The sequence below is a fragment of the Rhea pennata genome, chromosome 17 (genome assembly GCF_028389875.1).
Source record: "Rhea pennata isolate bPtePen1 chromosome 17, bPtePen1.pri, whole genome shotgun sequence".
In the NCBI taxonomy this organism is placed as follows: Eukaryota; Metazoa; Chordata; class Aves; order Rheiformes; family Rheidae; genus Rhea; species Rhea pennata.
The window spans coordinates 4,109,248-4,124,770 of NC_084679.1; the positions used below are offsets into that span (position 1 = coordinate 4,109,248).

The following is a 15,523-nucleotide window of genomic DNA, read 5'->3' on the forward strand; positions in this document are numbered from 1 at the left end:
CCGGGCGGCGCCGGGCCAGGCCGCGCGCGCACGGGACGTAAATGTATCTGCGTTTCCCCAGCGGCACTTTCGGCCGCGGCCGCGCCTGCTGCGGGAGTCGAGCCGCGTAGCGTCACGTCGCGTCACGTCGCGTCGCGTCACGTCACGTCACGTCACCCTGCGCCTGAGCGAGCGGAGGGCAGAAGGGGCTAAAGCGAGCGTCTGCCGGGCCCTCGCTGTCCCTGCCGGGCCGTGACGAATCGTCTTCCGCCAACGCGGCGCGAGCCGCCGCCGCGCCCGTCGCGCCACCGGAGGTGAGCGGGGTCCCGTCAGCGGGGGGGCGGCGGTTAAGAGGCGCCGCGGGGCCGCCCTGAGGCGGGGGTGAGGGGCCCGCAGTCGGCTCCGCCAGGCCCCGAGCCCGGGGCGCTGCCTGGGCTCTCTCCCCGACGTGGCTGCGCCCCGGAGGCGAAGTGCCGCCCCCGGCGGGCAGCGCCCTCCCCCCCCCCCCCCCCCCCCCCCGCGTGGAGCCGACCACCCTCCCGGGACGCCCGGTTGGGCACAGCGGCTCTCAGCACCGCTGTGCCGCTGCTTGGCCTTGCTGCGGGGGGTAAGCGCTGAGCTCTGGCAGGAGCGGTGCGCGACACCGTGCCTCAGGAAGAGGACTCTGCTGAGCGTGGCCTGCAGCCTGAATTTACCAGCAATCTGCAACAGAGGGTCTGCAACGAAAGGCCTAAAGCCTCTTCCACGTGTCTAGGTTACTGGCTTGTAGCAGACCTCGGGCAGAACCTGAGGGTCTGAGAGCACAGTGTCCTTAAGCAGAGTGCAGGCCGCAAGCAGCGGGCGCAGGGATTACAGAAGCACGGAGTTGCACAGAGTGGTTGATGTGGGAAAGGACCTCTGGAGATCATCTAGTCCACCCCCCCTGCTCAAGCAGGGTCACCTAGAACACGGTGCACAGGATTATATTCAGGTGGGTTTTGAATATCTCTAGAGAAGAAGATTCCACAACTTCTCTGGGCAACGTATAATACTGGTGACTTGCCTAAAATGCCAGTTTACTGAAGTTTATCAAGCTACTTGAGATTCTTGTATGAAGAGCGGAGGTGCTAGAAGTGCTTCTTGTGCTGCTTGCTTTTCTTTCTAGAAATGCATGTGCTTCTTCACTAGAAAATGAATGACTGGGCCCCCATAGCCAAAGAGTATGACCCCCTCAAAGCCGGGAGCATTGATGGCACGGATGAAGAGCCCCACGACCGTGCCATATGGAGGGCTATGCTGGCACGGTATGTACCCAACAAGGGAGTTACAGGAGATCCTCACCTCACCCTGTTTGTAGCAAGGCTGAATCTTCAAACAACAGAAGAGAAGCTGAAGGAAGTTTTTTCCCGATACGGAGATATAAGAAAGATCCGGCTGGTTAGAGACTTGGTTACAGGATTTTCCAAGGGTTATGCGTTTATTGAGTACAAAGAGGAGCGTGCTCTGTTGAAGGCCCACAGGGATGCCAACAGGCTGGTTATTGACCAACATGAAATCTTTGTGGACTTTGAATTGGAAAGAACTCTCAAAGGGTGGATTCCTCGGAGGCTTGGAGGTGGTTTTGGAGGCAAAAAAGAATCTGGCCAGCTACGATTTGGAGGACGGGACAGACCTTTCCGAAAGCCCATCAATTTGCCAACCATGAAAAATGATTTCTATGGAGAAGGATCAGGAGAGAAAAGAAACTGGTCTCGTGAAGGAACAAGGGACTGGAGAACAAGGGATCGAGACCATGAAAGGAGCAGAGACAAGAGATGGCCAGAAAGGGAGCGGTCATGGGCTTGGGGTGAAAGTGAGAGAGAGAGGGACTCCAAAGAGGACAGGAGCAGAGGGAGAGAGAGGAAGGACAGAGACAGGAAAGACAGAGATAGAGACCGGAGCAGGGAAAGAGATACCAAGAAACAAAGAGATGATGATAAACATCGATAGGTGAAGGTGCCTTCTCTGTAATTATGGGAAATTTGGGTATGGTGTCTACTGCCATCTTTCTCTCAAATAGCATGAACCAAGTCTTGCTGCTCCAACAACTGGCACATTTTGGTCCAGGTTGGGACTGACTGCTGCTGTCACAGTAAATTAACTGGTATGGAGGGGGTGGGATACAGCAGGCTTCCAGCCTCAGTCTTTGGATAAAGCTGGCATACATCCTTCTGGAGATCATGGATAGGATTAAGTTGTAGAGGTTGTCTTCACCTTTGGGCCGTGACTTGCATTCACTGAGAAGCAGCTGCAATGTTACTGTCCTGTGCCTGTGACTATAATCTGCTATAAGCTTTGTAGTTTTGTTTCTAATACAGTTAAGATACTTGGTTTTGAGTTTTTCTTCAGAGAAATTAAACATTTCTGTTAATATTCTGAACCAGCGAATGCTATAAGAAGTGCACAGCGTGTACTGGCACTCAGTGAAATTGAGTACACACCTCATTTGATACCCGACTGGCTGCTGGGAGTAGGGTTCATGAGTGCGCTCCGTCCTTAATTGTGCGCCAGATGTCCACACTCATTTTGCAGAACAAATGACCTCTATGAAGTCACTTGTTGAAGAAATAGCAAGGAAATAGCAAGGATAGGAACAAACTAAGCTTCTTATAAATGTGGCCCCTAACAAAAGATGATGGGAAGTGACTTACTTTTCTGAAGACAGTGGAACAGGTGAGATCCTTAGTAATACTATATCCTTGTGAGGTGTTGAGGTGTGAGAGGGAAGCATGTAATAAGAAAGGTACTTTTATATTTCACAGGAGAGTACTATTCCCTTTTATTAGTGGAATGCATACTACAGAGTAGTAAACAGGTCAGAAAACTCCTAACTTCCCGATCAAGAGATGCTGTAACGCTGGACGATCACTGAAGGAAGGCATTTGGGGGGGGTCTTTCTGTACTTTGTTTTTAAACGTCTGCAGTAGTAAAACCCTCGTGGGGTGACTCCAGAGCATTTTAAATTGTATTTTTGCCAGCCTTTGAAAGGCATTTCACACTCTTCACATTCTAGTCTACATCTCTCTGTGGTACTTGCATCCCTTATTTTAAGGTCTGTTCAGTTCCTAGCATAAATAAAGTGCTCTGGACTTGCCTACTTGCTATTTAGCTGCTTGCAGCAGTGAGGGACCTTTCCTCTACCTAAGAACTACTGTGGTGGAGCGAATTCAATCTTGTCCTCCTTTTTTTTTTTTTTTTAATTATTTTTTTTTTCTCTCTCTCTCTCTCCCAGAAAGATCATTTGGGCCTAGAGAGAAGATAGGAGTGTCATGCTGCTGCTCTCTGTTGTTTAAGGATTTGTTTGTGTGGTGAAAGCCTACCGGAAGATGACGATGTCTTTTCCGCTGTAGGGACTGAGCTGTGTAATTCAAGCTCTTCTTAAATGGGTAGAAACCACAAGAGAAGTGATTCATATATTTTCTTTTAGACACAACTTTTTTTTTTTCTTTTTATATGCTTCTATCCTAAACATTGCCAAGTTTGAAGCCCTATTTCCATGAAGAGCTGTGTGAGCTTTTTTCAGTGGAGAAGACAGACCCCTAAACTGCGTTCCCAACAGTAGACAGCAATAGGAGGACACAAAGAACACAAATCTTCAGAAATACTTGTATTTCAGAAATATTTATTAAACTATTAAAATGATTTACTACCCCCTCCAAAAAACAAAAACAAAACAAACCCAAAAAGACTTAAGTGAACCTGCACTCTGTATGCAGGATTGCTATGCCCTTTACCTGACAACATCCTGGCCCCTTTTTTTAAAAAAAAACAGGTTTTACTTGAATACTGAGAAACTACATGACAGATCTTCAACTCTTTACATATTCTTCCCTACATGGCATCCTTTTTGATTGCCACTTGGAGTGTATGAACTCAGCATTTCTAACAAAAAAATGAAGGATGGTTATGTTAGTAGGTCAGGAGTAACTCTTCATATTTTTGAGGTAATGGGGTACAGATAGGAATGGGGGAAGGTTGTACTGCTTAGTGCCAGTAGAACTTGCAGAACTTGGCTGCAAATTTGACCTAACGATAGTGCATTGGATCCTAGCCTGTGGGACTAGCTTTACATGCACTAACTAGGTCTGGAGACTTCCTTTTTAATACATGAGCTTATATGCTAGGGGAGAAAATGTTCAGTCTGTGTATTTCTATTATTTCAGTCCATGGCTCTTAGCTGATGTGAAAAGTGATGTGCTTATTCAGGCTGTGAATGTGCTGCGTTCTTGCATTGTTTCCTATTGCTATATCTCTTGTAAATGTGCCCAACGACTGTAAACTATGCTAGGGAGACACTCAACAGGCTGCATTCATGTGGTGTGATTCTTCCATCAAATTCTGTATAAAATCATGATTTTTTTTTTAACAGCAACAATGATCCATTTCTGTTTCTAGCTCCCACTCAAACATTATGTCTGTACAAGAACACATCAAGAGATGTTCAGTGGCTTTGAGGAGGTACGTTAAACTTTGCTCATGGCTAAAGAACAAAAGTGTTAGACTAATACGTACTCAAGAACTGCAGAACAGTTGTAACTTATTTTATCTGCCTGATACAAATGTAGTGTACTTGTTTCCTTTTTTTCCCTTTTCCCCAATCTGTAAAAGAAACTGGGATCTTAGCAACTTACATATCATTAAATTAAGACTCCTCCTATTTAAGAATTGCTTTTCACATAAAAGGAGGAATGCTGCCATTTTATGAATACAGCTCTCTGTAAGCGTTAACAAAATTTAACTGGCTTAGAGATGCAAAAGTGTCCCTACTAGTGTCATACATTAGTGTCGGACATTATTGTCAGTATTTCACATGTAGATGCCTTTCATATAAGGCCATCCCCTCCCTCCTTTCCCCTTCTCCCAAAATGCAGTGACAACTTGAAGGGCCGGTGAATGCTTTTTTTAATATTGGAGTTGTATGTAAGTAAGTTCTGCAGCAGCAGTTTCTCATGAAAGTGCTAAGGTATATTCCCAACCATGCTTTGAACTGCTGCGAATGGTCTGCTGACTGGAGACTAAATGAAACTGATATTTAAAAAGACTGTAGCCTGTTGGGGAGAGGGAGAAAATACTTGAGAAGTACCTGGAGCATGCTGAAGTTCAAGGTTCAAAATATAGTACAGTTACAGGATGGAATAGAGCAGCCTTTGGCCCACCATTGCAAAAATGGTTTCTTAGCACAGTTTCACTATGGACAGATTAAAATTGTTCCCTGCCCATACATGTTAGATAACCCATAATGGGACATAGAAACTGAAAATTAAAAACAGAAAATAAACACCTTGTATTAAACCCTTTGACTTGCTGTCATCTAGGAGTCTTTACAGCCATCCTCAGGCATTTAGCACCCAGAGTAGTTGGAGCTTTTGTTTGAGCACTGGCTCCTGTTTAGTGCCGCTCCTGAGAGCAGCCTCTTTTCAGAGCAGATCTGGCTGCTGGGGATTAAGATGCCAACAGCAGCCCATAGCTGTCTGAACTAAGCTACATTAGCAGAAGTTGCCTAGGACCTTGTCGTAACTAGAGATACTGCTCACAAGCAGCGCTGTGCTCCAGTGCAGGTCTCAAGCGTACAGCCACGTCCATAGAAAGACCTCGGTGCCTCCTTTGTGAAGAAGTGGGTGTACTTGCTCTCTCCTGCCTGAGCAGAGCTTGCTTAGTGTGCTTTTGAGGAGTGCAGGGTGCATCTATGTTGCATGGGGCTTTGTTGTTACATTTTTTATAAGAATGACATCAACCAGTCCCAATGGTTTCACAAACTTAATTGGAAAGCAGGTCTAAAACTCACCTTCTGACAGCTGGTTGTGTTCATGTGCTGGCACTGTTGGCCCATTAAGCCCGCCCATAACTGCAGGCTACCTAAACCTCAGCTGACACCAGTAAAGCAGCTTGCACGTGTAGAATTCATCCATTCTACAACCCCAAATAGTGTTTAGACTAGTGAAAGGAAAAGTTTGGGCTGGGGCCATCCCTAAGTCAGTTAAAACAGTTCATGTCAGCTAGCTGAGGAGGTCGTCTCACCCTGAAATTAGGCAGTCTTCATCTAGAAAGGAAAATGGAGTGTGACATTATTCAAAACCTGTCTATGGGAAGGGGAGCTAATTCCTTTAGCGCAGCTGTTTGCTGCTCTAGGGGGAAGACCTTCGTAAGAAGGAAAAAAATTGAGTGTTAGAAATCCTCTTTGCGAACAATTAATTTTCCATTAGTACTGTAGAACTCATGGCAAAATGCAAGGCACGCTCACCTCATACATCGGTTTCTTCATGCTTTAGGCACTATATGCAGCAAGAGAAATGTATTCACTATCCCTCTCAAGGCTATTCCAGCTTCTCAGTTTGTATCAGGTGGATTTCCAAGTGCAAGACTGCAAGATGCAGATGCTAGCTGAACTTGGCAAGATATAGCAGTGCTAGACCTGCCATGGAGCCGTGGTATCTCTCTCGAAAAAAAATCTTACAGAATTAAGAAAAAGCAAACAATCAAAAGTTTTAACAAACAGCATAAGAGAGTCTTTTCCAATAGATATTGTACACTGCAAACAATCTTCTAATAATAGCACAGGTCTTTTTTTTTTTTGGTTTAAAGAAGCTTGTGTTACTGTAGTTAATGCATGAGCAAGACCATAGACTTGTTGTTCAGCACAAAACAAGTCATCTAGAAGCTTCAATATCCCAAGGTATCAGTGACTGTTATTACAAAGCTTGGATTCTGTTTTTGGCAAACAGTCACCAAATAAACAGTGAGGGATCCCTTTTGAAGAGTACATCTGAAACACAACCACTGAGGTGTGCAAGGCAAATAAAAGTGATGAACTGCCAGATTTCTTTACAGAAGCTTCTTGTTACTAGACTGTCAAGATCTACTGCAGTAAGCTGAACACCGCAAGGCTTTAGTCACAGGTGCTGCAGGGCTTCTTGTCCTTGTTCAGTGTAGGAGTCATCTTTATTTGAGTTTGCCCATTCACCAAAAGTATCCTGGAAGTGGACATTTCTCTGTGATGCCTGCATGCGTCTCTTATCACGAGAGAAGAAACTAAACCTTCCAGGGAGGGAGGAGGAGTAAGGGAGGAGAGAGGGGGAAAAAAAGAAGACTGTTTACTAACTTGAAAACGCTTCAAACACCCGACACGATGCACAGCACAACAAAACACAGAGCAAAAAAATCTGCATCTGCAAAAATCAAGGCAGTGAAGCCCGATGGGAGTGCATGTCAAAATGTTATTAGAGATGAAGTCATTGCAATCTCAAGCAGTTCTGCTATGGAAGCTTCAAATAAGCCCTAAGTGCTGTTGACTCTACAAAGTGCAGACATCATTTTGGATGTTGCGTATTCCCCCTCCTTCAACCCCAAGATAAAGAAGCAATAAAATACATGTTAGTTTCTTGGCATAAATAAAGTGGTATCTTTAGCACTAAATCTGTATAATTTACCCTACAGCAGAAACAGAGAATATTCTTAAGGGTGCCATCAGGGAAATTCATAAGATAAGAAAATAGGTTTTCAAAATTTTTTCCAACTGTATAAATTGATACATAGGCTCTATTCCTGCAAAAAATAAATGAATAAATGCACACAAGTGCAAAAGTGTTTGCAGGATGAAAGCTCTAAACAAATGCACGCAAATGTGCACGTCATTTCCTGTCACACAGCTTGGGTGCACTAAGATAATGACGTACATGAACCAACAGCCGTTTAATACAACAACAAATTGCCAGCTGACAACACAGCTAAAAAATACAATTGGAAGAAATCCATAGTATCGTTTTTATTTGTGTGCCACGAAGTTATTTGATCAAGCAAAGCCATCTTTTCAATGTTTGTAATGAGTTCAGTACAAGACATGTTAGTGCAGTGTTTAAGTCTGCTGAGAAATGCAAAAGTTTTGGTTCCAGCTACCAAAGGTTTGAAGTGGCTGCATACCCTTTTGGTTTGGATGGTGCATTTTAGGAGGTAAACACTGATTTGCTTGCACAGTACTTAGCATAATGCAGTCTTGATCTAGGACTGGAATTGCTAAATGCTTGTACAGTAAGAGACTCTCCATATATGTACTCAACTTTGATAGGAGCTGGAATATTTGTCATGGCATAAACATAGCCCTGTGTCTGCTCCCCCACCTCCCTCAGCAGTCTCCCTCCACCTACACTCCCTTAAGTGTCCCCTCAGTATCACAATCCCAATCATCCAAGCCGCCTTGTGCAGACCAGGGAGTGATGCCTCGGTGTCTCTAGTCACATAGGCTGTATTTGAATGTCAGATGAGGTTTAAGGCAACTTTCTTGAAAAAGCATCCTATCATATGTGCAGGTAAGGATGATGATTATTAATAACAAGCTGTTCTTGACTAGAAAATGATATAAAAAGCTACACAAGTGCAATGCAAGATAACCAACATTGCTAGCAGGACCTGAACTTTTGCATTTCCTGGCTTGAAATGTGCAGCCTTAATAGTGAAATAAGTCTTTTGAACTTAATTAGCTTGGTAGTTTTCTACCACCTTCATCACTGGAGCTTATAAATTCACACACATATGCTGTATCTTTTCAGGGCCAGATCCAATTCCAATTTAAAAGAGAAGCATCTAGTCACTGAGGCTTTCTGCTGGAGATGTTTGATCCTGCATGGTCAGGCTTAGTATTGTGAAGTCTGCACAGAGGACTGCTGTATTTATGCAGTAAGTTTCAAATATCAAAGTTCAGTGATTTTTCACTTTAAGTAGTAGAAAAATGTTTCTGTAAAATTTCTACACCAAGTAGAAGGGTTTGGCTTTTTTTTTCTTTCAGAAACAAAATTGTTATTAGGCCTAGAAAAATTTTATGGACGATGTTTAAAAAAATTATGTTTGTGTGAAGAGGAAGGGAAATTTAAACACTGCTTTGCTGCTGCAGATATAGCGATCACTAAAGTCAGAGTTGTAATGCAAAACCAGCCTGCATTAATAGTTACAATTTCCAGGGGTAACCAAGAATAGGGTGACGGAATTTATTCTTGAGAGTGTATATGCTATTTCAAAACACACAGAGTCAAAAATAGATTCTAAGACATAGAAACGTCATCCTATAATAAATATTGGGTATTGCAAATATCAGCCAATACATTCTGTAAATTAACTGATTTGTAACAAGTCAGTAGACTTAACATGTTCTTTTTAAAAAGCACTGGTGTGAATTGTGAATAGGCAGGCTTAGTAAGCAAAATTAACAGATGCTGGTTAAAATTGTGTATTGAAACAATTTTCTAAGAAGGAATGATTGGTTTAGCATGGTAACATTAAGACATGAGGCAATAAAATGTCATTACTTGAGGATGAGCATGGAGGACTACAATGAGTTGGGTACTGACTGGTCATTCTGATTGGCACTTTGTGCTTCTGTGATCCCACAAGCAGCCGATGAGAATGCAACCAGCAGCACATGTTAACACGGGGTCATGCAGAAGGAAACCACGGTACCAAACATAAAAAAAAAAATTCCTACAAGGGACACAAGTCTTCGTATTGGCTGCAATGTGGGATCATCTGGAATCAATCCAGCTGCTACCATGGGCATTATGGCTGTAAAGATCCTGGTCAGGAAAGTACAGACACAGAAGAGGTAAGACTGGAGCAAGGGAAAGAAAAAGCATTCCATTAAAAGAAAAGAGGCAAACAAGATACATGGGGTTACTTTAAATTATCACACAGGACAGAGTGAGGTAGATCTGCATCACCCAAGACAGCTCCTCAGTGAAAAATTCTTATTTAGCAAAAAAAGTCATTGAAACAGTTTAATTTTTTTTTTAGAATTTCTAAAAGATACCACTTTTCTATTGTGAGGTAGCCTGCAATCTGAGTTGGATTTCATCAAGGTATTACCACCTCTAGCAATGCAGAGCAGAGTGCACATTTTTCTTCCCAAGAAACAAACAGGCACATACATAATGAAATGAAGGATGAAGGTGCATGTTAAGAAATACAGAACAGGGCTCTGCTGTAGCTACAGGATATTTGCACAGAAAATAGGGTTAGACATGACCAGCATTACAGTTAAAGATTTTGCAAGTGTCTCAGTTGATAAGTTAAAAACCAATACCACAGCTGAAATGTTGAAATAACCCACTCTGCAAGCTACTTAGTTAAAGGGCCTGTGTATCTCTTCCAAACAAACCTGCATTTCTTCACATGCAGAAAGATGCCAACCGCAGGCAACTAAATCCTTTTTTGATACTTTGCAACTACACTACCAGAAACACTCTTTCTATCTGGCTAGCAGCAAGACTGTTTCTTCACAAGAGTTCAGCACTTTTTTACTGCGCATTGTACAATTCATGCAACTTAGAGGTTGAGAGAGCACGCTAGCTGGGTGCTCCCTGCACAGCCAGCCCCCAACAAGCCTGTCAACACACCTTCATCCATACCTGGAACACCCTCTGTTTTTCTAAGGATTCTCCTCAGAGGTTCTCCCTTGTGCCAAATATATTTTTGAACTGTGGACTAATGTCAATTAAAGATTAAGTTGAAATCATAACAGACATTTCACTCGTGACCAAATGCAGCTCTCCCCAGCATAGCTGCTCTAACTGTTATTCTTAGATTCAAAGAGAACCAAACAAGCAAATACTGTTGTGTCACTAGCAATAGCTAGAACTTCTATTTTTATGCACTGTGGCGCACACAGTTAGCTGCAGAAGTGAGGCAGACACATCAGCTTTTGTGGACAGCAAGAATAGGAAGAAATCTTGTGGCTGTTTCAGGCATTACATCAGTGACAAACAAGTATGTATCCTTAAAGAGAAAACAAAAGGGTGTTTTCTGCTCAAAACAGAGGGAGCATTTTTAATCCCGGTACTTTTTCTCCTCAGTAAAACCTCCTGGTTACATAATTTCATCAAAACTCTGACATGTGATGTGGTAGAGACAAATGTAGATATAAATCAGTATGAGATCAGAATTTGGTTAGAATTTGCCCTGGCCCCAAACCTGCAAATCCTGGGAGAGGAAAAGGGCTGATTTCTGAAACTTGTTTTCCTTTCTTTATGTGGATGCAACACAGTATCACCTGAGCACATCTTAGATGGCACAGGCTGTATCTCATTCCCTGAAATACTGCATGGTCAAGGAGAAAACGGGCACATTACACAGGCAGGCATAGAACTACTCTTAAGAGGGCAGCAGAGTCTATTCAGCTTTTTATTAGTCAAGAAGAAAAGCCTGCAACAGAGGGAGAGGCAACCCTTCTTTCATTCATAAAAGCACCTTGCATGCAGATACCAGCATTACAAGTTTCTCTTGCACCATTAGATATGGAGAAGTTACATACTACTGTGTTACCTACGTAGCCATAGAGTGAGGTGCTGATGGCATTCTGCCTGGGACAGGGAGATGGGGGCTCTGGAGACAGCTCGTAGCAGGCAGGGAGTGCAGGTGACAGGAGGTGGCAGAGGGCTTATAACAGGACAGAACTGATGCTACACTTGTGTTCTTTGTCCTTTTCCCCTAGAGTGAAATTTCCTGTCTTCATAAATGTGATACTCCATCCCTGCCACCAACCCCTTCTAAGCCACTGTAGGAACTGCTCGGGTTGTAGGAGTAGCCCATCTTACAAGCGCACTGTCCATGACACAAATAGAGAAGGGAGAAAAGCAAATAAACCCAAACCAGACAACTCCCATCCAGACAGGCTACAAGAATAAGACAAACCTAAAAACTATAATTGCTCCTCAGGTCACTTAAAATGCAGATTATCTTCCCTTAATGTGATGGTTAAATGAAAAGAGAGCAGAAAGAAATCTGAGGACAGATCTGAGGCAGCTACAGAAAGTTATTTCCTCTTAACAGTAGGTTCAGTAAGTGCTTCCACATACTGCAGCAAGAAGAGGCCAGAGGAGATGCACAGCTTGGAATTTAAATCCTATTAGTGCCTTTAAATCCCATTGCCTTTTCTGAAAGGGGTCAAAGCAACATAGTTTTACTTTCTACTGTGAGTTTTCAGCTATATAAATTTAACAGAATCTGAGAAACAGAAAGATTAGATAGGTGTCTGAAAATGTGCACTGATTGAATGGTCAGATGCTTAGAAAGTTTTCTCTGACAAATTAACTAAGAGGAAGAAAGCACTGAGAAAAATGGTCCAAAACACTTCTGTGCCTCTTGCCATGGCTCCCTGCATTACTTATGTATATATGCAGAAGACAGAGTCAAACAAAATAATATATAGTCAGCATATGAGTTTTACAACATCTATTTACATTTTTTGTGCTGCCTTTGCTTCATAAATTGAGCATGGAAGCTGCAGTCACCACATAATCTGTAAGCTGAAAGCAGCCTCACACAGAGGGATAAGCTTTAAAAAGCATTAAAATAAATTTAGAATAAAAGGGAAGAGAAGCTTTACAGTGGAGACCTTGTGAGACAAAGTATTATTAATACTACAGCTACAGAGTGAAATTTTAAAGCCAAACTCAAAGAATATTTTCTAGTCACTTGAGAGAAAAGGATCTCTCAGAAGACAAGGCAGCACAGAATGAAGATGAAGTGTGCTGAATGTAATATAAGATGTCCTCTTGACTTTATGGTGTTTTGGATTAGCCCTAATCTTCCAGTGGAACTTACTCTCACGGGGCTACTGCTATTAAAAACAACACCTGAAGGTTATGGACGTGGGGCCAGGATAGGATGGCTTTTTAGGCAAAACCAAATAACTCTGCCAAAATCCTTAATTCAGTTAAGTTAAGCTTTCAGTATCACAAAAATCCAAACGCTGGCTAGTTAAGATACTTAATTTGGGATAAATAAATATAGATGGAGGAGTATCAACAGACAAATGGATTGGCCAGCACTTTGATTTTATTACCTCTAGTAGTTATTGTACACCTCTGACAATAAGCTTAGGGTTTGCACAATACCGTTGAATACTTCACCAGAGGAGGGTGAGGTTCCTTCTAGCCAAGAAAGTTGGCATCTACTCCAGCATGGCAGTTGTTCAGCAAACAAAAGGTTGTTGCGCTGTGCATACAATGCAAGGCCAAGGTCTAAAGGCTCAGTGAATTGGTCAGCAAGGATACAACCACAGCGAGGCAATAGGGAAACCTTGTTCTCCGTACCCAATTGCTACAGGTCTGCAGCTTGCTTTGCTTGTGAAGAACACTCTTTGCAAGCCCTCCAAGTGCAACCATGGGCTGGCAGGGGGTTGTGATATTCTGTTGCTACTCCATTCCACCACCTATGGCTTGCACATGATGGAACTGGGGGTTCTGCAGGAACAGGAACATCTGTTCCTACAATCCCTGCACTGACCTCAGTTTTTGGCATCTAGGACAGGTAGAACAGTGCTCTGGATGAAACCACAATTGCTAGCACCTCCCTTTGGAGAGTGACTGTATGGCCTCAACAACAGCATTCTCTGGGAAGATCAGCTGTCTGTGTTTAAGAGCTCACTAGTTCATAGCAGCTATAATAAACCACGGCAACACATGCTCTTTTAGTTAGCCTGAATATCATACTCAAGGAGGAAGCATTAGAATTAGAGTGGGCTTCTTGAGCACATCAGTCTGGTCCATAAACAAAAGCATGAGGACTACTGTTTTTCCCCCTACTGTTGTCTGCATGGTGGGAGTGGAAGGTACTGTAGGAAATAACCCTGGATTGAAAGAAGGCCCAGAACTGGGCCAAAATTTTGGCAAAAGTCAACTGCTGTTTCATAAAACCTACCAAGTGCTCCTTTCTTAGAAAACACTTGCAGACATTTGATCTCTCCCCCATATATATAAGGGATGTAGTCATCTTAACTTTTAAGTTCTTTAGAAAATGTCCCATCCATAAGAAATGTTTAGCGTTTGCAGACTATATCTAGTACTCTTAGAGAATATGCTACTTACAGTCGTTTGATTCCAGACTCTGGCTGAGTTGAGGTTTTTGACTGAATTATGGGTGTAGGTTGAGGGGATCTAGTTTCTTCTTCTGTTTCATCACTTGAAAGAAAGAAAATATAGTTAGTGTGGTCCTCTCGTACCATGGAAGCATTTTAAATTCTAAAATCCAATCTGAGGTAGTACTGTAGATGAAGAAAGACAAAAGATCTGTTCCAAGCTCACTGAAACCAATTAAAAAATTTTCTATCAACTTTGATCTCCTTTCAGTGTTTTCCTCCCATTGTGACAAGGGGAGGAATGGATGAAGAAGAGGAGAGCAATGAATACAACTACTAGAATTTCAATTTCTGATCCACTTTAATCCTTATTTTTGAAGTCCAAGCATATTAAATGTTTATAATCTTTCTAAGATTCAGTGGAAATTGAGGAATTAGGCAAGCATATCATCTTCCTGAGTTTTTGAGGAATTAGATACAAACTTATGCTTATAAACTTTAAGCCTTTGCAGAAATATAAGCTTGTAAGAGATCATTTAAGAACACATTTATTGTTTCTAGACCTGCCCTACAGCTGCTATGCATATATATGCAACAGAAGAGGTACACCTAGGAGATCTAACTTACCTTTTGTAATATAAAAGCTCCTCTTGAAGTAAAAACACTTTAGATTTCAATTCATTCCTCTCATGAAGGACATCCCGGAGCTCCTGCAAGGTGAATCTGGGACGATTTGGATCTTTTAAGTCTACTGCCATCTTTTCTGACTCTGAGAGGCAGTCATCGTTGTTTGGTTCTGTCTAGAAAGTGAAACACTGACTTTAAATACATCATGTGAATGCCTGTCTGAGGCATTTAAAGTCTTTATCAGTTTAGTCCCTGACCTTTTCAGTACTAATAAACCCTCCCTAAAGAGAAACAAAGCAATTTTAAGAGGGAAAAAAATTAGGATGAATTTGCTTTTCATGTTTAAGATCCTCAGCAAGAACAGCTCAGTATTGGGACCTGCAACGAATGCCCTATGCTCACAGAAATCTTCTGTAGAGTTATACTGGTGGGGAGGGTGTGTACAAAAACAAACAAACACCAGTTGTTACCAGCAGCTTAAATACAGGGTCTAACCTGAGCCACCTTCCTGTGGAAGTCAGATTGCCAGAAAGTCAGTTGAAAATGTATAATCTAATTTTTGATAAGTCAGTTTAAGGAATGTGGTAAAATCAGATAAATCAAACATCAGCCTTTTACATAAAAAAGTGAACAAATTGCATAGCAAATATCCTGATAATTTCTCCTACAAAGAGAAAGCTCCTTTGGTCATAACTATATTAAGTGAAGATTTAAGTTCATATGTCTTTATTGCTTGTATTTAAAAATGTGTGATTGGTGTCAGTACCAGGGATCTAGCTACAAAGTAGCTACAAAGAAATCTGCAGATGAGTGCTAGATGACACATTTATATGTGTCTACCCTCCTTTCTCCTTTTCCTCTGAGAAGAGTTTATTGAAAATTTTGACTTCCATTTTCTGTGGCTCCCACCAAGCCACAACTTGCACTCTACAGACGTGGTTGGATTCCCAGGCCCATGGGGCTGCTTCCTGTCGCCCAGGTAGACCTTAGCACTTTTGCAGAACTATTTGGGCTAAACCTCTTGTGGAGATATGGCCTGAGTGAGCACAGCTCACAGAA

The 15,523-nt window shown here is 42.4% G+C and overlaps 2 protein-coding genes across 8 annotated transcripts in view; one reads left to right on the forward strand and one right to left on the reverse strand.

The window, feature by feature from the left end:
- On the forward strand, positions 1 to 6,814 carry SNRNP35 (small nuclear ribonucleoprotein U11/U12 subunit 35). 6 transcript variants are annotated; one of them, XM_062589702.1, is made up of 2 exons: positions 1 to 293; positions 1,147 to 2,326. In XM_062589702.1, the coding sequence occupies exon 2, from the start codon at positions 1,150 to 1,152 to the stop codon at positions 1,945 to 1,947; it is 798 nt and encodes a 265-aa protein (XP_062445686.1). In that variant the 5' UTR covers positions 1 to 293; positions 1,147 to 1,149; the 3' UTR covers positions 1,948 to 2,326. The 6 variants fall into 6 exon arrangements, 4 of the variants coding, with proteins under 4 accessions (XP_062445686.1, XP_062445684.1, XP_062445687.1 ...); XM_062589700.1 differs by having other exon boundaries at positions 2 to 293; positions 1,124 to 2,326; XR_009960127.1 differs by lacking the exons at positions 1 to 293; positions 1,147 to 2,326 and adding exons at positions 488 to 949; positions 3,230 to 6,814.
- RILPL1 (Rab interacting lysosomal protein like 1) overlaps positions 3,603 to 15,523 on the reverse strand; it is a 27,489-nt gene continuing 15,568 nt past the window's right edge. Inside the window, exons 5-8 of one of the 2 annotated variants that reach the window (XM_062589695.1) lie at positions 14,465 to 14,637; positions 13,848 to 13,940; positions 9,470 to 9,557; positions 6,948 to 7,032 (exon numbers count right to left, since the gene is read on the reverse strand). In XM_062589695.1, coding sequence (XP_062445679.1) covers positions 7,027 to 7,032; positions 9,470 to 9,557; positions 13,848 to 13,940; positions 14,465 to 14,637 — 360 coding nt within the window. In that variant the 3' untranslated portion in view covers positions 6,948 to 7,026. Of the gene's footprint in view, positions 7,033 to 9,469; positions 9,558 to 13,847; positions 13,941 to 14,464; positions 14,638 to 15,523 lie in introns of both variants that reach the window. The other variant, XM_062589694.1, reaches the window with a different exon arrangement.

Coding starts and splice junctions, on each gene's coding strand:
- SNRNP35 (XM_062589702.1), top strand. CDS start 1,150: ATGAATGACTGGGCCCCCATAGCCAAAGAGTATGACCCCCTCAAAGCC.